The sequence below is a fragment of the Danio rerio genome, chromosome 18 (assembly GCF_049306965.1).
Source record: "Danio rerio strain Tuebingen ecotype United States chromosome 18, GRCz12tu, whole genome shotgun sequence".
NCBI lineage: Eukaryota > Metazoa > Chordata > Actinopteri > Cypriniformes > Danionidae > Danio > Danio rerio.
In genome coordinates this window covers 28,779,596-28,802,976 of record NC_133193.1, presented here as the reverse complement: position 1 = coordinate 28,802,976, position 23,381 = coordinate 28,779,596, and the positions used below count along the sequence as shown (strand labels likewise).

Genomic DNA, 23,381 nt, shown 5'->3' with positions numbered 1-23,381 from the left:
GAAGTCAGAAATTGTGGCAAAAAACAGGAGAGTCAATAATTCTATTTAATTAAGAGATTTTTTCAACACATTTCTAAACATCATAGTTTTAACAACTCATTTCTAATAACTAATTTGTTTAAACTTTGCCATGATGACAGTGAAAAACATTTTCTAGATATTTTCAAGACACTTCTATACAGCTTAAAGTGACATTTAAAGGCTTAACTAGGTTAACTAGGCAGGTTAGGGTATTTAAAAAAATATATATAGCTTAAAGAGGCAAATAATTTGTCCTTAAAATATTTTTTAAAAATTCAAAACTGCTTTTATTCTAGCTAAAATAAAACAAATAAGACTTTCTCCAGAAGAAAAAAAAGTACAAAACATACTGTGAGCATTCCCTTGCTCTGTTAAACAGCATTTGGGAAATATTTTAAAAATACAAAAAACTATTTTAATAATTCTGACTTCGACTACACACACACACACAGACACACAGACAGACACACACACACAAATACACACAAATACACGCACGCACACACGCACACACACACACACACACACACACATTACATGTAATATTGTATGACTTATATTGAATTATATTTTTATTATAATTACAAAATTACAGTATGTTATTAAATTTTTATTATCTGTTTATGGTTTTACATAGTTAAATATATCAGTATATAAATATACAAATGAGCCTTTATAAAAACACTCAATCATAAAATATTAGATTACGAAGCAAAATAAAACAGAACTGAATACAGTTGCTCACTAAAGGTTGATTATGAAATGCACAATAGAAACAACTGAATAATTCATCAGCATGGGAGAAGTCAGCTTGAATATGTCAATACAGGCATTTATTGACTTTACAAGAGGTAAATCACTTCACTGTAAACTGTTTTTCGCTCATCATTTTTCTTTATTAACTGTGAAATTTGTATTGACAGATTAGAGTGATGATTCTTGGAACGGACTACTCGGCTTGTCTTTCACCTAATGGATTCCAGTTATTTACAAAACATTCAAAAAGAGAACAGTTTTAGTAACAGCACATGCTTTTCCAAGAAATATCTCATCATAGGTAATTCATGAAGTTATGACAGAAAACAGTGCAGCATGGAAAATGCATTTGTGCTGTTTAACATAACAGCAGATAAGAATGAAAAGAACATTGAAAAGAAACATCTGAATTTTATCCCATTAATTTTGCCACACAATTCGGTCTATTTTTTGTTAAATTTCTTAAATATGAACTGAATGTCAACATTTCCTAAAATCTTTGTTGGATATTGAACAATACTGCCACCTAGAGTTAAACTCGCATACAATCGACAGCACATATTTTAAAGTCAAGTCAGAAAATGGCTTGAGATACTGGCAAAAAACATATATAAAAAAGAAAAGAAAAGACTGAACTTATTATTTAGTGTTTATTATTAAAATCACACTAGACTGAAATAAGACTATAAGGCTTCAGAAAGTCTCTTTAGAAAATAAACTATCATTTGGAATGTTAAAAATGCTTAGATTTTATATAATAATACTTACATAAAATAAGGGGCATGATAAATATGTTAAGTGTTCACGCAAATACAATGTATTTTGATGGTCTACTTAATATAAAAATACAAAATAGATTTCTGAAGTTACAAAACAAAACAAAATTGAGAAATTGTTGGAAACGTTTCCTAGATATTTTTTAGACAATCTACCCTTCCAGACAATATATAAATGTACATATTAAAGCATACATTTAAAATAAAAACTGAGATTAAAAAGACTTAAATATGCCCATTAAAATAAGCTGATATTAAAAAATAAACCCAATGCCACTTGAACTCCATTACTATTGGATTTATTTATTTATTTTTTTGTGGAATGTGAAAGTGATTTGTGTTGTTTAAAAAGTATTAAAATGTTGGTAACATTTTACAATGAGGTCTCATCGGTTATTGCAACAACAAACCAAAAATGTTATATATATTTTTATAATTATTTTTTGGTCACTCAAAAGAAAATGTTCAGAGCATTAACAAATGCTAAAATGTGTTAGTAAAAGAAGCTCAAATTACCACTGACTAAGATTAAAAAATGCTGTAAATACAAAAAGAAGAAATTAAAATAACTTATTATTATTATTGATAACAATTCTAAAGTATTGCAAACACTGCCTTCGTATTAAAGTGTTAGTTCATCCCAAAATAAAATTGTCATCCATTTTATTAGAAATGTGTTCATTTTCAAAACAAAGATGAAGATATTTTGCAAACATCTCTGAACGTTGATCCATCCAATACTTTCAAACTGCTTCAATACATTCAAAATAAATCTATTAATAAAGCTGGGGTCCATTCTTCGTACCTCGCTTAAATGATCTAAGATGATTTGGCAGATCCTGGATCTTTTTATCTCGATAACTGATCTCTCGCTAATTTGGTTCTTCAAACAAGTTCGCGAATCAGATTAGAATGTCTGGATAAACTGATCTGAGATCGCTGTATGTGTTGTAAAGGACAGATCTATCGATCCTCGAAATCATGATCAGCAATGCAATGGTTGGCTGACGGCACAGCAGCGTAATGACATCATCTGATTAATATTCAATTATCCATGTGAGCAAAATTACATCAAATTAGCAGTAAATGGTTTGTTAAATATGACACGCAATAACCTTCCACATTTGTTGTGAGCTGCAGGCTTTACACTTTCATGTGTCAAGTGTATTCATCATGTATTTCAATGCAAATCAATGTATTTAGATAGATTTTCATTATTATAGTAGCTGTTTTTTTAATCGGGTTAAAGAATAACTGGTTGTTTACAAAAGCATTTTGATATTGGTAAAGGCGTCTGCAACTTTTGTGAAGCATTAAATCACTGGCATATTAACTATCAAAAAATGTTTATGACTGCATAAATGTATTATTGCTTTTTTGTTTGTTTTTTTAAAGTCATATATTGTGCATTTCTATTATACACAGTTTGTACAAAAGCGATCTAAAAAGTTCATATCAATAAGTTTTCTCTGCACCACCAGGTGGCAGTCTTTGTACTTTCATTTCGAGGGTGCAGATTGTATAAGTTTTATTTATTTATTTTATTAATAACTATAACTTTATATATTTAGTTAAAAAATATTTACCATTTTCCCAAGTGTATATAACTACTACTGTAAGAAAATAGCAGAATTCGGAACATACTTTCTGTATTATCTTTGCTTAAACTGAGCTGATCTAATCCTGTTAAAATGAATTGAACCTGCTCCCGATCAGGTTTGACCTAGCAGAACTGTTGCTATGACAACAACTCTCGGATCAGCTTTAAAGAACGAAACGATCCTGGATCGTGTCAAATCGTCAATATCCAAATCCAACTTGAGTAATCCACGTACGAAGAACGAACCTCTGTTTTATGCCAGTCTTTTGAAGAGACATGTTTTATTGATTATTTTCACGAAACTTTAGCTTCCATGACCACTTTATTCATTGTAAACTTTGATCAACGTTTATATGTGTGGTGAAAAAAAGCCTTAAATTAAAACAATCCTCATACAAAACTATTAGAATTCATTTAAAAAATGTCTTATAACACTGGAAGTGATGATACAAATATTCTTGATTTGATGTTTTATTTGACCTTTGTCAGGAGACAAACTATTTCAATGCCTTCCTCAGTGTGTAAAGTAAAAAAGAACACAATTGTGTCTGTTTCCTGATGAATGTCAAATAAAACGTGAAAACAAGAAGACTAGTATGACTGCGGATCATTAATTCCAGTATTAGCACTTATCTAACAGATCAATGCACTAAGAATAAATGTTGTTACAAATAAGCACAATGCAATATATATCATCCGCAATCTCATTTGTATAATCAAAACGAACACAGCCTTTTTGTTTTGAATGACACGTTGCTAAACTTTCATCATGATGTAAATGATGACTTTAACCCATTATAGAACACTAACAATAAAAACTGAAACCTCTTCATAAAATGCTACCAAAAAAATCTACTATTCTGCCACACTCTTGCTAAACACGTCGCAGATACTAACTTGAGTTTTAGAAACAGCCAGCGCAGGATACAGCGGCTCACTAAACGTGTGCTCAAAGCTATAGAGCAAAGAAAGAGCACCATCTCTGGCCACACTATAAAACGACAATCTGCCTTCATTTAAATTCAGCAACACCCCGACTTTCTGGAGATCAGTCGCACAAACAGGTGAAGCCACTTTATCATGTAGAGCTTCCACCTTCCCCTTCTCATAAATTAAACACCAAGAATTAGGGTAGAAGCCAATACGGCAGACGTCTTTTTGCCCCTTTCTGCCAATCCGCCCATCACAGGCGCCCACCTTCCAGCGACCCTCATCAAGAGAAACCTCCACTTCCCAATAACAGCAGCCCCTTTCTATGGCATCAGAGCCCAGAACCTGAGGGAAGATGTTGAATCGTGCCTCATGTTCGCTGTAGTCCTGCTGGGTCTCGCTGTACTGTACCATCCTATTCTCGTTGGACAGCAGCAGCTTTGGATGGACTGTATCAGGATCTAGAGTTGGGCTTATCCCATCTGTGGATGAACAAAATAAATAAATAAATCTGCTGTCAGATGTAATGTTTGTGGCTGTCAGTCAGACTTTGCTGTAGGCTCACTTATTGGATTTGTTTCACCAGACAAAGTGAAAAAGACACATGGCAAATGGCAAAAAGCTGTCATAATGGTGTAATGAAGATAAATGGGTAACACATGTGTAAACATTGCAAATGTTTGTTATATAGCAGGGGTGGCCAACCCTGTTCCTGCAGAGCCACCTTCCTGCAGATTTCAGTTGCTTCCCATATCAAACACACCTGAACCAATTAATAAGGACCTGAACACCTCTTGATAATTACAGTCAGGTGTGTTTGATATGGGTTGCAACTGAAATCTGCAGGAAGGTGGCTCTCCAGGAACAGGGTTGGCTACCTCTGTTATATAATGTTATTTGTTTAGTAAGTAGGGGTGCCACTAGGCAAGATTTCATTTGAGGATTGAATCGAATGGTGCGGGACATAGAACATAGGCTAATGCAGCTTTTTCATTATTGTGGCTTGGAAGAATAATAAAGTTGGTCTCTGTGTACAGAGTCGCAGTCAACTTTGGTGTTTTCGATGGTGTTTGTGGGCAAATTTTATTTAGATAGTGCCTAAGCTGCTGAGCTTTTATTTACAGGAAATGGGCACAAACAAAGACAAGGTTTTCACATTTGTGCCTGTGTCGTTTGGAGAGAAGTGGAACAAAAAAGTTATGTGCATCCCTGATTATATCACATTCATTTTGTAGAAAATGCTTTGTCTGAGAGCAGGTTTTGGAGACAATTCAAGTAATTGTATTGAATGATTTATAGTATGAAGCAGGTAAGACTCACATAGCAGTCTGAAAGGGTCTCTGTGAGGCAGTGAAATGAGCACAGTCTCCAGTCTCCTCTCGGTCCACTCATGAAGACACTCCAGACGCTCTTGATTTATCTCCTGAGGAGCTCTGAAGTTTTGCACTGGATCAGAAAGTCCAGTCAGTCTGAATGAAAACAGGTCCGTTAGCAAAAACAATTTAATAAGCGTAAACATTCAAATCAACAAATAATGGAGCCATTTTATACTTACTGTCCTGCTATCTTGCTGTATTCCTGAAATAAACAGTGATAATCACGTTACATTTCTAACATTTACAAACGCACAAATAAAATACTAAAATGCATTAGGGCTGTGCAATATGACAATAAAAAAAGTCTATCGCTTCATATTATGCCCTATCGTTATTTCATAGTGTTGCAACATACATTAGCTATATTTCCATTCACCTATTTTGCGCATAAATTTTGAAAATGCGCATAAAAACTTATGCGCATAACGGAGTAGGATAAACTTATTATTCGATAAGAAAAGATGAGCATAACCTGCGATGGACACACTTTTCCCGCATAAATTTCAGCATGTGCATTAAAAAATTCATGTGATTCTGTTATAAAAGATCATGAGATGATAAAAAATGTGTGTGAATGGATAAACCAGCAGGCTGAGCACATTATAAAATATCTGAAATATTGTTTTGGTCATTATAAATCGCCAAACCGTGTAAGTATTAGTGTTATTATATTATTAATGACCCTCAGAATCAACAGTGTCTCTGCTCCGCGTCTGACACGCATTCACTGCATGTCAGGATTGCCGTCACTTATTAGATGAAGAAAATATGGATGCAGCTTCTCTTACCGCAGTAAACTCAGTTTTTACTTTTGATATTTGGGGCCAGTTAATCAGGAAGTGGCGATTTTGTTCAATTTGACTCGTTGGATAGAAACGCAGGAAAATCCAGTTTTGCGCATAAAGTTAATTCGCAGTTTTGGATGGAAATATAGCTACTGTTGATAATTTTTCATCATTTGGATGACTGCAATCTTACACTGTGTGTATTGTAATTATTATAGCCTTTATTTTACAATGATTAAAGCATGCTGAGAGTAAAAATCTCTTTTATAAAAGTGTCCTGGCCAAGATTAAGCAGTATACAGTTCACATGAGTTTAACAAAACTAAAGATAACTTAACTCAGCAATCTAAACAAACATTCAAGGACAAGTAAAACTTGTCAAAACTAATCTACAGGCCAACATTTCAAATTTCAAATCATTTAAAATCTTTCAAAAAGAATGTAGTGAGACTATCTCTTTAAACGGCAACTTTGCTTGCAGATTAATCCATGCAAAAGGTGCAGCATATTTGAAAGTAGGGCTGTCAAAATTAATTGTTTCATCGGTGCAACACAATGCAGATGGGTACAATTTGATATGGGTTAAGTAATACAGCTGTTCTTCTTACCGCGTCACTCATTGGTTAACGGTGCTTTCATTTCTAAAGCATATCACAGCCCTTTCTGTTAAGCAGTTGAAGACAATGACCAATCATAGGGGTGTAAGACCTCGTTTTACAGCGCTCAAAAAAGCAAGCAGGAATATAATTACACTAGTTTATTTGCTTTAAATGCTCATGCTGTCTTCTGTGCATATATTGGAGTTTTCAATTATCTTACTGCTTGTATTAAAGGATAAAATTGTAGTACAAATAATACATAAATATTAATATATTTATAAATTTAAATAAAAAAAAATATTCTTGTGTTGTCAAGAAAAAAAATCTAATTATGTATGGAAAGCATCATCAATGCACCTTGATATCGAATTTAACCGAATCGATGGCATGATAATCGTAACCGAATCAAACTGTGAGACCAGTGTAGGTTCACATCCCTATTTGAAACCCTTTTTTACAATTTGTAAAAAAAAAAAAGTTTCAAGCTTGAATGTACATTGTTTACATTTTGGATTCTACTTAGCAACATTTTCTGTTGGGCTTGTAATCATTAGTTTTGGAAAAAAGGTGGGTGCTTTCACACCTCTAAATTGTTTGTTTTTTCCTAAAACAGGAATTAAAATAGTTACAATGTTTATATTTGCTCTTGGTGCAGTTCACTTTCACAGGAAAAAGTTTCTAAATAAGACCAAAATAGTTAAAACAAGTCACGTGCGTATAAACTCTCGCATTGGTCAGAGTTTCACAGTTTTTTTTTTTTCAGAGTCCCACGGATTCCGCTCAGCTGTCACATCATTATTTTAATTTAGGATGATGAGCAATAAGACATTGAGCAAAAAGGGGCACTTTAATGTTGACACCCACAGACATAGTCACCAAGTATAAATCAGAGAGGTAATCCTTTCTCATACTGTAGCCTCATTTCAGTTGTCGAGTCAAACCGTTGGCTAGAATTATGCATTATAGGCTTAGAGAGAGATGAAAGATGAACCGAGACTGCAGTCAGATTGTTCTTTTGAAGTGTCGGTGCACAAATTAACAAAACAATCTGCCTAATACAAAATAGCCTATTATAAGATAAAAAAAAAATGGAAACCATTATCTGTACTTTCTCTGTAATATTACAGCATGCTTTTACTTTTGTATTTGACACAAAATGCACATCTGATTTCCCACCTTACTTATCATTCTCTCCATATAGCTGTTGATAAGGCTTTTACTTAACCATAATACACTGTGATGTAGCCTGGTTTGTACATTGGATAGTATTGCTTTCCACAAGAATCGATCTGCTTCAGAGTTTGTTTCAATCGAGTAGAGACCACCTCATTCAGCAGATCTCAGAGCGATTGATTCGACATGGATCCGATCACGAATGCGGGTTTCACATATGCCAACTGTGCTAACTGGGCAAACGAGACAAGTTCCGAAACAAATGTCTGTGTGTGAAAGCACCCTTAGATTTCATTAATATTTAATTTATATTTCAACATTCTTAAACAAACATTTGCTCTCAATGTAAATTCAGAATAAAGTGAGAAAAACCACATATGAATGAGAACATATTTGAGTATATATTTAAAAAAAGAACAGTTCTTTCCACACACACACACACACACACACACACACGCACAGACACACACAGTAGTCAACATTTGAATTGGATCATTAACTTTTATCAAAGTTGTTCTGAAGCTATAATTGGACAATTCTGAAAAATGTCCAACACCCACTTCAAATGTTGACTACAGTATGAATTTATAGTTAATTATTAGAAACTATTAGGGATGTAACGGTATCAGAATTTCACGGTACGGTAATACCTCGGTATGAATGTCACGGTACGGTATTTATTGAATCTTTTACAGGAAAAAACAAAACTTATGAAAATACTCCAAAAAAGTGCCAAAAGTGTCAATGACATACAAATTAGCCATCTATCTGTAAGCTTTGAAACAGGAACTTCAATTTTAATAACAAAATATTATTAAACCATGTAAAAAAATAAAGTTTCAATTTAGTATTGTTGAAAACTCCTCACATTCAACATTTAATCACACTCAGCCCATCTACCCAGATGAAAGCTCTGCTAGTCGGACTTCTCATCAAGCATCTCCCGCTGGATCTAATCTCACTATATTTATTAAACGGGATATTTCATTTATCTTGTTGTCTTTATCTAACGACATATTCCCTGACTTTGGGCATTGGAATCTATTACTTGTTCTCAGGTAACGTGTTTTGGCTGAGCGCAAAGATAAGTTAATGATTAATGTAGCCACGTACATTCTGTATATTGACTGATCGCTTGCCTTTATTTCCTATAATGTATAAACTTATTGTATGTTATACTTTTATAATGGCCATTATCGATTCTTAAAACTGATACTCAGCAAAAGAGAGGCTGTGTTTCGTATTTTCACTGAAATTGAAAGGAGGCAGTTGTTATCGGCTCCGTTTTGTTATAAATATCTACACAGTGAAGATGACGCTCATATTATGCAGCACGACGCCTCAACATGTCTGCTGTCTAAGTTGCTAATATTAAAATGAAAATAGGCAGTTCCTTAAATCATGTTTACATTTTATTGTTGAGAAAGTGAAACAACGAAGCCAGGGTGATGTGAATGAAGTTATAAAGTACACTGTTCCCTTTGAAGATATACCCGTGTCCTCGGTATAGTCTGCTTTTCCATATCAAACTGATAAGAAGAGACTGCAGCCTTGATCAAACTTGCGAAGTCTGAACTTACACGGAGAAGATGCGGGACTGAACTGTGCGTGTTAGGCTACTTAATATTGAGGAAAAGCCCCAATCAGAGAGGCGAACGTCTGCAGCCCCGCCTCCGTTTTCAGATGTCTCCGTTTTCCATCATCCACACTGAGACGGAGCAGCAGCGTTTCAGAATGAAAACGGACTCTCCAGCGTTTTCGAAATGCTCCGTTTTCGGCGCTCGATAACTCCGGCGTAGTGTGGACGGTTGGCGTAACCGTAGCAAAACTTATGCGTTTTCAAACTAAAACGCATTAGTGTAAACGGGGCCTTAGAGTTTTCCAGCTCTTTTCATCCCCGCTTCTAGCAGCACACTCCATTTCCGCATTACTGTATCTGTAGCGACAACAGACCGCAAGGGATGATGGTCAAGCATGGGCTGATGGGAATTGTAGTTTTCGTTAACTCCCGTTCGCTTCATTCGCCTGAGCAAATTTTCTCAGAAGACCTATAGTTTTACCGAGTCATGCGACTTCGGTAATATCGGAAAAAATTAATATTGCGGTATGACGGTATTTACAATACCGTTACATCCCTAGAAACTATCATTTAAATGAATACCTAGAAAAGGTACTACATCATGATGTAAATCATTATCAAAATATAAGACGACTTGTGTTATGATATGTTTGTCACATCACCTACTGTCATTTTAAAACGCATTAATATGAATCTGCAATTGACAACTGTGTCTTGTAATACCATGATGAAGGCCTGGTCCTGGTACTGTGATGCTCCTTCATTATTGGTCATTCCCTGCAGGGTGTTTAATATGCTCTGGCTTGACATCAAGGCACCCTGTAAAGTGTGCAGCTGCTTTTCAATGCTTCCCAGCACTCTGTTCTCCTCTTGGGACACACAGAGTAACGCCTGCTCCTGCTCTTGCTCCAGAGCCTCCTGCATGGCATGATACTGCTGCAAAACAGCCGCCCGCACTTCTTCAAGCTCTGACTACAGAAAACACAAGCGTTACTGTACAAACTTTCACCTTCTTGGTTTATGCAATCTGCTGTATGAAATATCGTTTCTAGATCCAAGCCTCTCCTTATTTGAAGTTAAAAAAAAAATTACAATAATGATAAAATAATAATAATAACTGTAAATATGTTTATGACCACTGTTTATTCATATCAAAAAGATTTATAAAAGAATCGCTGTCTTAACATCTGAGATTAGACATGGATATAAATATAATTATGATTTTTACTACACCGAGCATGTATTAGTACTAATTAGGGCTAATTAATCGAAATCGAATCGCAATCGCAATTTGAAAGGTTGTGATTAGCTAAATCGCAAGAGTCTGCAATATGAAATATATTTGTAATTTTTAATTTGCCCTGCCCAGAGCCATTGTGTGACTGTCATCTGTGTGTGATAGTCTTACTAGCCAATTGAGTGATGAGTGTCTTGCTAAAAAAGTCAACTGAAAGTATTGCCAGTGACAGTCAATCTAGAAGCAAGCAACAGCAAAGTACAATTTCAGATTTGTTTCAGCCATGTTAGTTCGCTGAGTGTTTTGTATTTTTAGAATTATTATTTCTTTTGTTGTTAAAATAAGCTTCACTATCTCCCTAATTTTAATTTTATCTTGTTTACAGAAAGGTATGGTCATTTTATTTGTTTCCTGTTTGCTCTAGAAAAAAAATTAGTATTTAATTTCTGAATATTTAAAGATAAATTTGAATAAATGTTTAAGTTCTAGGGCTGTAACGATACACCAAACCCACGATTCGGTTCGTATCACGATTTTTGACCCACGATTCGATTCGTATCACGATTTTTTATTTTATTTTTTTCGTGTGGGGTGGGAAAAAAAAGATTTTTAAAACTATTTTTAATTAAATAACATTTGAAAAATCTTTATAAACTAAACATCAAAGAACAATATTAACTATGCAAATTATTAACAATATAAATAGCCATATATAAAATAAATAAATAGCCAAAGATCACTTCTGTTTTCTTTGTAACAAAATACTGTTGAAAAACCAAACAGAACTAAACTCCATTGTTTAGATGGTTCAAGCATGTTGAAAATTATTTTTCAATCAAGTTCTCTTACAAAGAAAAAGTAAATTAAATAGCTAGGGATGCTCATTTAGTTAATTTTGCTAACCGACAACCGCCGCTCATTAATCGGTTATTAACGGTTAACTGGTCAGATTACTATTAATTTTATATTAAACAAATTGACGTGTCTATTTTGTGTATGACACATTAAATATTGCATTTTAAAATACTGATTTATTTTTATATATTAATAGCGGAACAGAACAACAGAGCTAGGGTTGTAACGGTATGAATTTTTCACGGTATGATAATCGTCTAAAACAATACCACGGTTTGACGGTTTCGCGGTATACGGTATGTTACAAATGTTACAAAATAATAGAACAGTGAAGCAAATTTGACTTTTTCCAAATAATATATTTTTAGTTACTATAAACAACACCACTTACAATGAACAAATAAAAATAAGAAAATAATAAATAATGTGTCAAAGTCCAAATAAACATGGTGCAAATCCTCAGTAAAAAATAGATATAAATATTTACTATACTATAAATAGTTAAATAACGAAACTAGATTCAATATGGAACATCCTTAGGTTTTATGTGCCAGCAAGGATATGGTTGTCTATGGATTTGGATATGGTTGTCTGCAATGCAGACAAACAGCTGCACCTTCATTTGCGTCTTTTGAAAACAGCAAGAGCAGCAGTTCGTCTTTGCTGTGTCACTATTTTGTCATGTTTCTGTGCTGCTGTGCATGCAAAAGTACTTAGTATGAGAATTATTTCATGCAAAACTTTTTTTTTTTGCGTTTTATTTAGCCGCGCATAAGTGTATGCCTATCTCTCATTCCGTGTTGTTCAAAAAGCTCACTGTTGGTCCACAAACAAAAGCGAAACCTATGCTTATTGGTTGTGATATAGCGAGTTTGAACCAATCTGGGCATGGAGGAGAGACAATGCATCAATGTATCATGTCTGATTTGTCCGGAGACAGAGTGACAAGCGTTTCTTTGTCAAATCAGCGTTGTCAAATGTTGATGACGTAACCGCACTGATTCCGGAGCCTGAAAGTCCGCGAATGTTATGTGATACAGCACTGGAAAGCTGAGATTCTCTTCTTTATGCCAATCTTTGAATTGTATGTATCGGATCAGCGGATCAAAAGTTATTAAACATTTAAGAGCAATACTTATTTTTAGCCGCGGGCGGCTGTCTCGGTCTTTAAGGGTTAAAACCGTTGATATGCAATTGTTCATGGTATGATAATCGTGCACGTTCAAATCGAGGTAAACCGTCATACCGGTATATTGTTACAACCCTAAACAGAGCATCTTCACGCACCTACAGTGTTTAGCACAGAAGAGCATAATAGTCTAAACAAAATGAATAAAATAAATAGGACTGCCCTAAATTATTTTCACTTAAATAATTAATTTACATTACAAAACGAAAATACTGACTGATTCTTTTTAATAACCGGCATGGGCTTTTTTTTCAATCATATGTTTTTTTCTTCCGTCAAATAAAAATAGCTGACTTCCTCAAATTGCTTGCTCCACGGAAAATATGCATTTATTTAATGCCCCGCTGTTATTATTATAATCACAAAACCTTTACATTTTTAATAGAAATCATTATTTTAAAGATTATGTCCTGATATAGCCTATGCTTTCCTCTCTCTCCCTCGCGGTTCAAGTGCGCGCTGCGTGATGAAAAGACAACAACAACACGCGCGCATATGTAGACTTTTTGTAAACAGTTTGTTTAAATATGATATTGCATTAATCTGCGTACATGCTTTAAGCTGTAAAATAAAAAGTAAAGCCTTTTTGTTGCGTTTATTACGCAGATCCAGGTCAACATAAGCGCTGGTTTAGTATCAACAGGTCTGTATCAAACAGCAATATTCTTCTTCCATTTTGCTTCTTTGGCAAATGTGTCTGTAGGCACGGGTTATACGTTATCGTCCCGCAAATTAAGTATGCCTTGCAGTTAAACAAGTGGCCGAAAACGAGGCGCACCTCACTGCCTTTATATGTTGACAAGGAAAAAAGAAGAGGCGCGGTCCTCTTAAGAAAAGACTGAATCAGCTGGGTATCGATTGTGCAAAAGTGTTGCTGTCTGTGTTGTTACAATTGTAATATTTAATACTAAATCTTGATATTCAAGATTTGTATATTCATACAGCTCTGGATAACTTAAAACAACAATTAGACCTTCAGAGCGGTGTTAATGCGTCCTGAAGTAAAGCGAAACGGCTATAAACTCCAGCAAGATAGAGTGATTATATGCAGAGCCATATACCTTTATCTCTAAATAAAGTATAACTATAGAAACTGTGTTTATTTTAACTGAAAGCTTTGTCGTGTTTTCTGACCTCACGCACCTGTCAGTCAGCACTCTCAAAGGTTCAAACAGAAAGCGCACAGCAGGGTTACAGAAAAGTTTGCGCTGTTACCTGACATCTGGTGAACGCCCATCCCTCTCTGCGCAGCCACATTAACAGTGTGAGCAAATCATCGTATATGCGCTGAAAATCCGGCCGCTTTGACAGCATTGGCAATGTTTCTGGCGTTGTCGGTTGTCAAGCGGGGTTAAGTTGGTTTTGTTTTTGATATTCTTGACACATTCAGCACACACAGCTTCGTGCAAGCTCTCCCTGCTAAATATTGCGAGGGCTTAAACGGAGCAGTGCTTGTAATGTCGAACGAAAAAAGTGTTAATTAGCTCAACTTTTGCAGGCACGCGTGACGTTATTGGAAAGGTATCACGGGGTGGGTGTGACGCGATTCTCCCTTATCACACCTTATCACGATTTCGATTTTATATTGTGTATCGTTACAGCCCTATTAAGTTCATATCTTTTCAGTTCCTTTTTCACTGCATTTTAGCAGTAAGACGCTACGATACAGATTGAGTTGAAGCTTGACTACAAAATTAAATCGCAAATTAAATTGAAATCTCAATATCTTAAAAAAAAAAACACAATTAGATATTTTAACAAATACCCCAAATATGTAATTTCCTCAATTAGATATTTTCCGCAAAGCCCTAGTAGTAATTGTTTTTCACTTTTGACCTATGATATCAGAGTTAACAAACAAATTATTCTCTTTTATAATATTTAAATTTTGTCTATTACTTCTCGCAGTTCTGTTCTTTATTTTCTGGTATTTAATTTTTGGTATTAAATTCCCATATTAAAGATTCATTTCATGTTTAGGTTGGTCTGGTTTTAGAAACATGTAGTCATTAACATGTAGTCACATGTAGTCATTAATGTCAGGTAATGTTGATGTCAAAATGTAAGTAAATCTATTACATTTATTGAACTGACAAGTCTAGAGCTAACATGAACAAACAATGAACAACAGTCTTTTTATTAACTAACAATAGTTTCTTGCACAGAGCAATAACATTGCTTCCAAAGACATCAATCAATGTATCATCTGGTGTCAATGGTATACGTTTTTAGCATATATTTTTGATTCTTTGTCTGTTGATTTCCATTTTATGAATCATCAAAAGCCACAATTTAAAATAAAAACATATCTGTTTTATATCAATGTTTTTGGTGAACATTTAATTTCCATTTTATTTTATAAATGTTTTATAATTTATAAAATATAAATTATCATTTCAACTTTATTTTACTTATTTTAGTCACCAAAAAAAAAATTATAATTAAAACATTTCCATAGTGTGTTTTAAATTTTTCTTCTATTACTGATATAATACTTTATATCAGTTAACAACATTTATCTTTAATAAATGGATTGGACATTCAACACTGGATTTAATTGTGCTGAAAACATGAATAAGACAACATTTATTATAAAACAACTGGGTAAGTAGATAAAGTTCCAGAGATAAATCAACAAAATTTTTGTACGCTTACCTGAACACAATGTTTTTTCTCACTGAGCTCAGACACCTTTTCCTGAATGGACTTTTCTGTTGTTTGGAGTTTCTGCATCTCATCCTTCAGCGAGCCCTGAGAAATGAATACAGACAAACCAATGAGTAAAAAAACTAAAAAAATCTTAGTTCAAAAAAACTAAAGTCTTATTAGTTCAAAAGTTTGAGGTCAGGGAAATTTTATTTTTATGAAATGTATATTTTATTCAGGAAGGATGTATAAGGATGATCAAATGTGATATTGAACACATTTATAATACCATTAATGATTCATATATAATCTGTTCTTTTGAACTTAATATATTATTCATCAAAGAACGTAAAAAACTGTTTCCAACAGTTTTCAATATTGATAATAATGAGAGATATTTCTTTAGTACTAAATCAGAATATAGTTTTAGGATTTGCTCTTCAGTGTTTGGACTCTCAGTAATGATTTCAAATCCCACTGAACTGAGCTAAACTGAACTTAAACACTAAAAACTGAACTACACTGTTCCAGTTACTATGATCATTTATGTGAAGCTGCTTTGACACAATCTACATTGTAAAAGCGCTACACAAATAAAGCTGAATTGAATTGAATTGATTGTTTCCATTACAGGAAAATGCTATATTTTACAAATGTTTCACAAAAATACCGCTTTTACTGTATTTTAAATGTATAAATGCTAAAAAAAAAAAAAGAGTGCAGACTATCCAACATTTTGTTTATTATGATAGTCACAGGTAAAGAATATACAATTATGACTCCAAAATTTTTGCCATGCCACAGAAAATAATAATAATAATAATAATAATAATAATATACATTTAATCACATAATGATGTGCAGTTTTCCTGTTTTGCATAAAACTGAGAAATATTTAGTAGGTCCTATCTACACTGTGTTTTGAATATGGTGTAATGATAATGAATAAAAAGAGCTTATGGGCTCATGTAACCAGAAGTTTTAAGATTTTGATGCCTTACTGGTTTAAATTATCTTAACAAGCAAAGCATTTCGACATTGCATTAAATAAAATATTTAAGCAATATTTCATTACGAGATTCAAGGGTATGTGAAAAACAAATTACCCCATGCAGAAAACACTAAACATAACACATAACGCAAGCAAGTATGCAGAGGTCACAAAGTGTAAGCGATATAACACACTAGCAAACCAGAGGGAATCATTTTTTCTATAAAGCTTCTTGCATAAAATAAATTCAAGCACTTTTTAAAGACCTGCAACTACGTAGGATTATTTTCCAAAAATTTGCAGGGCCTTAAATTTTCTTTCTTTACATTCACAAACTCCCAGAAATTTCAATGAATCTTGAAAACCTTGGAATATCATGTTTTGTGTTTAATAGAAGATAAAGTTCATAAAAGTTTAGAATCACTTGAACTATAGCAGTGTCAAAAAAAAAGTATAGACCCTTTTCACATTTTTGGCTTTCTCAGAAATGGCAATCAATTCCAAGAACACTGAAAACGGACTTGTGTTCTTGTGGAGGTCGGTCTTGCCAAGTTACCTGGTAAGAACGAACTCGGGAGACCGCGAGAACAAAGAACGCGTCCTGTGAGAAATGAGATGCTGCGTTCTTTCTTATGGTCACATGACCTTTTACGCATTTTTAACAGAAAATTATTTAAACATTACAGCATTCATACAATGATTTATTGTTTTACCCCTTCTCACCTTATACAGTAAATATATGTTGCACAATACAAATAAAACAACTTTTAATAGGAATTTCAGCAAATAAACACCCTTAATGTGTTTATGCCTTTATTTAGATTTTCATGTTAATGTTTATTTCACTGTCACATTTAAGGAAACTCCTGAGACAAATAACTTATATCTCTGAACTTTAATATTAAATCTAGATAAAATGCTGCGCTTCCCACCTCCTTTATCCAGCCGCAATGACTTCTGGCACTTTCTAGAGCGAGTTTTTTGCTCAAGGTTGCATTGATTCGTCCTCTATATCAAGAACACATCTGGGAACTTTCACGCAATCTTGTGGTTTTGAGTTTTGGAACTGAAATTTGGCAGTTTATAATGACATTACACGAGAACACAAGGAAGCAAGACCGCTGAAAAATGCATATTGAGAAACAGCCAATGTCAAATTTACTGCCCCTCCCCTAGACACTGCCTAAGAAATACCTCGTATTAGAGGTAATTTGTTTTTTGTGTGTGTAATTTGATGCAAAAATGTTATAAAACAAAGTACAGCTTTTAAATATACATATGTTTTAATATGTTTATAATCATTCAGGGTTGACCAACCCTGTTCCTGGAGATCAAGCTTCCTGCAGCGTTCAACTCCCCCATCTGCAACTCAAACACACCTGCCTGTAATTATCAAGTGCTGTTCAGGCCCAAATAATTGGTTCAGGTGTTTGAGCAGGGTTGGAGCTGAACTCGTCAGGAAGGTAGGGCTGCATCTGATATCACCTACTGTACTACTCGGCCATAAGAAAATTACGCTCTATACAGTATAAATGTGGGCATCACGGTGGCGCAGTGGGTAGCACAATCGCCTCACAGCAAGAAGGTTTGCTGGCTCGAGCCCCGCTGGGTCAGTTGGCATTTCTGTGTGGAGTTTCATGTTCTCCCCGTGTTTGGGTTCTCCCCATGTTTACGTTTCTTCCGGGTGCTCCAGTTTCCCCCACAAGTCCAAAGACGTGTGGTACAGGTGAATAGGGTATGCTAAAACTGACCGTAGTGTATGAGTGTGTGTGTGTGTGAATGGGTGTTTATGGATGTTTCCCAATGATGGGGTGCAGATGGAAGGGCATTCGCTGCATGCAACATATGCTGGAAGTTGTTGGTTCATTCCGCTGTGGCGACCACAGATTAATAAAGGGACTAAGCCAAAAAGAAAATGAACGACTTAGTGAACATTATGAATGTGATTGGTATGAATTGAACTAGAACTAAATCTGCCATTTTGTCATCATCAGGTGACATACCCGCGCCAGTTGCGTCGCTTCACTCCCATTCATAAATTCTCCCGCGGTGCATCACTTCAGAATTATGTAATAAACATTGGATGTTTATATGAACAATAAACATTGGAGGCTGAGAAAAATGCTAATTTTAAATGAAAATTTTAGATGGAGCTTAGAAGTTTTTCCACCTGATCTCTTTAAAGGGCACCTATTTTACCCCTTTGTAAGATTTAATATTAATATTATGGTTCTTCTGAGTGTGCCAGTTTAGGTTCAGTTTAAAACACAATTCAGATTTTTTTTATTATAATGTGTGGGCGTGTACACAGGTCGCTGTTTTAGGGGTGTGTTGCTTCACATAAAAATTTAGTTTCGACTTCCCGCCCAACTTAACGAGGGAACGAAGCCAAGAGCTCCCCCGCTTTGTGTATGGCAACAGACAGGCAGACAGAGAGAAGCAACATGAGTGAGAGGACCAGGATTCAGTACATGTACGACCCGGACTCGGACACAGACCATGCAGAGAGTACTGTTGAGGAATCAATATTCCTAATGTGCTAAAATGTGCCAGAGTGGAAGATACAAAATCATTTGTGTCTTTGTATAGTTTTACAGCCGTTATGTAACGATGCATGCGCCATCTGTAATTCAGCGCTTTCACTATTAACCGCGCTTTAATTTGTCACGGTTAATTAATCGTAAAGGCTTCTCAACACTGTGTTTCTGCACTGAACAAAACTGCGGCAACTGAACAAAGTTATGCCAACTGTGATTGAGATGACAGGGAGCTTCTGTGACCGCAGGAAATGCAAACGGCTGAAGTTTAAGGAAGACGCAATGAAAAGTACACAGGTTTGCATACCCACAAAAAGTTACAAACAATGGTGCCGATGAGATTGCTCATGTGGTGAATGTTGATCCGCCAGCCGAGATCCATCGAGTGTTTTCGGAGAGAGTGCTAAAAAACTTGGTGGATCAGTTGCATTTACTGCGTGTTCAGCGCAAACGGCCGCTAAATGTAAAACCTGTCGCTCATTCGCAGGAAGACAATGAAGGTGTTGAGCCCAATGAGCCTTATATCCAAAAATAGAGCAAGGTGCTTTCTTTGATGAAATCGTTTTGACTCAGGCTGAAAATGGTGGAAGTGAAACAACAAACTGAGGCTATGGTTTTGCGCGCCTGTCAATCAATATTGGTGGGCAGGCGGACCGCACTCCTATGTCAAGTTGAGGTCGGTCTCAAAACCGCTACAATTGGTCCATCATTTTTATGTCGTTAAATTGAAAAAAAAAAAAAAAAAAAAGGACTGAGTGTGTTTATATCACCCCAATATGATTGTCTATACACTATACCTACACACGTCTGTCCAAACAGCTTGAAAAGTAGATTTTAAACACTAAATAGTTTAATACATTACTGTAACTTAAAAAATTCTAAAATGCTGATTAGATTAAAACTTTTAAGCTGCCAGAATAATTTTATTAAGTTTTCAAAAAATTAAAATATTGATAATTACATCAATTTAAAAATGCGGCTAATTTAAAGGTTAATAAATCTGTCCGGTAATTTTAAACAATTTTTAAATTGTAGCAACCCAAAAACAATTTTCCACACTAATGGAGTATTACAATAATGTTTTGTATTTTTAAGTCCACACACAGATATTTCTATTATTTTTTTATACTGATAATTCATTTATTCATTTTCTTGTTGGCTTAGTCCCTTTATTAATCTGGGGTCACCACAGAGGAATGAACCACCAACTTATCCAGCAAGTTTTTTACGCAGCGGATGCCCTTCCAGCCTCAACCCATCTCTGGGAAACATCCACACACACATTCACACACACACACTCATACACTATGGACAATTTAGCCTACTCAATTCACCTGTACAGCATGTCTTTGGACTGTGGGGGAAACCGCAGCACCCGGAGGAAACCCACGTGAAGGCAGGGAGAACATACAAACTCCACACAGAAACGCCAACTGAGCCGATGTTCAAACCAGCGACCCAGCGACCTTCGTGCTGTGAGGCGGCAGCACTACCTACTGCGCCACTGCCTCGCCCTATACTGATAATATGGGACAGTAAAATGTTTTGTGTTTTGTAAAACAATAAAAACCTGTGGTTTATTACAAAAAAATAACCGGAAAACAAAAATGTTGTTGTTAAATGTATTTCTTACAAGCAACGAGTAAATTTGAAATAAACAAAATAAATTTAATAATCTTAGATACTTAATTAATTTGAGGTTCTAGACTTGAAAATGTGCATGTAATTAAGTACATAACACTGGATTTGTTTTCAATTTGTTTTCAAAAACTAACTGACTTACTAAACCAACTTATTTTTTGAGTACTCAACTTAAAAAATTTTAGGTTTTTGGTATGTAAAAAATGCCACTGATTGAAGAGATTTGGCTAACATAATAAAGTTTGTTGTGTGAACTTCATTTTGTTAGATGTTGTCGTAACTTGAATATATTAATGCTGTTTCGTAATTTTTTTGCTTTGTATAACAATATTTTTTAGCGTGTAGGTGACCTTTAAATCCAATATACATTTTTTTTAAGGATTTATGATGCTGATGACTGTTAAAGGATTCTTGTGAAAAGGTTCCATTAACAACCTGAAACTCTCACCCTGAGCTGCTGCTCTGCCTCTCGGATGCTGATACACTCGTGGCCCTTGTGCAGCCCAACCAGCGAACACACAGTGCAAACACACACAGCGCACGACCGACAGTAGATCCGGTTCATCTCCTGGTGCTCCTGGCACCTCCAGAGAGACACATCCTCCACAGCGTTCACCAGCGGGTGGCTCTTGAATACCGGCTTCTCCAGGTGATCCCGCAGATGCTCTGAGCACATGGATGCCCCACAAACCAGGCAGGTCTTTACTGCCACCTTCTGTTCTGAACTGGGACAGTAATGGCAGGGAACAGAGCTGTTTCTTGATAGTCTCTCTGGCGACACTGCAGAGACACCTAGACCATCTTCGAGATTTAACGTGTTGTGACTTTCTTGTCTTCCAGGAGAATCGGAATTTGCATTGAATGTTGGCGTCTCACTGGCTTTAGAAGAGGTAGTTGGTGGTGTGTTGCTTTCCCTGGGTGAGTCCATGTCATTGTGGGATGCCAGAGGAACTTGCTGAGAGGAACTCGTCCTGTCTGGAGATGACTCTGCTTGAGGAGAGGTGGTCTCACTTATTTCGGGTGGTGTGCATTGTGTGGATGTGTCACTGGTAGAGGTGGATCTCCTGAGCACTGATGAAGACTGGCTTTCAGATGGGTGTTCGTCTGCTGTGGCTCTTCTTTTCTTTGGTATCGCTGATGTGTCTTCATCGGAGTCAGCAATGTTGATTACATCATTGAAGTTGAACGATCCTGTGCTGACTCCTAGTCTGAATCCATCACCTGGAAAGGCTGAGAAGAACTTCCTTTTCTTATGCCATTTCTTTGAGTGTTGCTTATAGAGCTTCTTTCCGAGTGGCCAATCTAGATGACAACACAATATTGTGTTAGGGTATATTAAGGTGAAAGACAAAGTTTTGTTCAACAAAGCAAAGAACATTTTTTTACTGAATTTTCTATTATATTTTTCTTCTGTCTTACTTCTTTTAGTTTGGCTGAAAAAATAAATAAAATAAAAATAATAGATAGATAAATAAAAATAATAAATAAATAAATAAATACATTAATAAATAAATAAATATAAAAATACATAAAATTGCTAAGGACAATATTCTTAGAGCCATAAATAAGCTTTTTTCTGTTGTACATGACTCTCCTAATTAACCTACCTTTGCCTAGTTAACCTAATTAACCCAGTTAAGCCTTTAAATTACACATTGAACTAAATACTAATAGCCTGGGAAATATTAATTCATTCATGCATGCATTTTCTTGTTGGCTTAGTACCTTTATTAATCCGGGGTTGCCACAGAGGAATGAACCGCCAACTTATCCAGCAAGTTTTTACGCAGCGGATGTCCTTCCAGCCGCAACCCATTTCTGGGAAACATCCACACACACATTCACACACACACACACACTCATACACTACGGACAATTTAGCCTACCCAATTCACCTGTACCGCATGTCTTTGGACTGTGGGGGAAACCGGAGCACCCGGAGGAAACCCATGCGAAGGCAGGGAGAACATGCAAACTCCACACAGAAACGGGAAATATTAATATTAATAATAATTCATATTATTAACGTTTTAAAACATGTTTAAACATATATTCTCTTCATTAAACAGCATTTGGGAAATACTTGAAAAAGAGTTCTGCTAAATTTAATAATTTAGCAATTATTCTATATTCTATCAAATTTGAATGATTAAAATCTTTTTTCAATCTAATTCTAATTTAAAGTATCCTTAAATAGAGTTACAAACTATTTGGTAGAGCATATAATATCTTTGCACTGATTTACAAATAATGTGTGTCTTCTATAAGTCATAGTAAAAAATGTATGATATACAATGTACCAAAAAGTCTTAATTATTATAAGTAAATTATATTTCTATTTTATTTTTAAATATTAAAAGCCAGCCTAAAAAAGTCTAATTCTCAAAAACTGTTGTTGTTATTACTCCTAATGTAAAGACTACCTCTCAGATGTGGTAGAATTTCTTTGCCCAATGTTTGCATTATTATTATTATCACTTTATTCATATTCATCCAGGAGGCAATAATACTTCTGTTTTTAATGATTCAATGCATGCTTCTGATAATTAATAGCAACCTATACATATATTCATCTATTGTAAATCTCTGATCATAGCTGATATTTAATGAACCTGTATTTAATGTTCATAGTACATCTATTTGTAAACATCACCCATAGTTTTACTATAATTGCACTTTATAACTTTTAT

At 35.0% G+C, this 23,381-nt stretch overlaps 1 protein-coding gene across 10 annotated transcripts in view; it reads right to left on the bottom strand.

Annotated features, from left to right (window-relative positions):
- si:dkey-29p10.4 overlaps positions 1-23,381 on the bottom strand; it is a 28,639-nt gene that overhangs the window by 3,725 nt on the left and 1,533 nt on the right. For 5 of the 10 annotated variants that reach the window (XR_012394349.1, XR_012394348.1, XM_073930349.1 and 2 more), the window contains exons 2-7: positions 21,140-21,993; positions 15,532-15,627; positions 10,319-10,567; positions 5,639-5,661; positions 5,404-5,552; positions 4,453-4,565 (exon numbers count right to left, since the gene is read on the bottom strand). Coding sequence is in view for 6 of the 10 variants with exons in the window: in XM_073930349.1 (XP_073786450.1) it covers positions 4,453-4,565; positions 5,404-5,552; positions 5,639-5,661; positions 10,319-10,567; positions 15,532-15,627; positions 21,140-21,993 (1,484 nt within the window). In the remaining 4 variants the exon portion in view is untranslated. Of the gene's footprint in view, positions 1-3,378; positions 4,566-5,403; positions 5,553-5,638; positions 5,662-10,318; positions 10,568-15,531; positions 15,628-21,139; positions 21,994-22,416; positions 22,667-23,381 lie in introns of those variants that run through there. The other 5 variants (XR_012394351.1, XM_073930351.1, XR_012394350.1 and 2 more) reach the window with 4 other exon arrangements.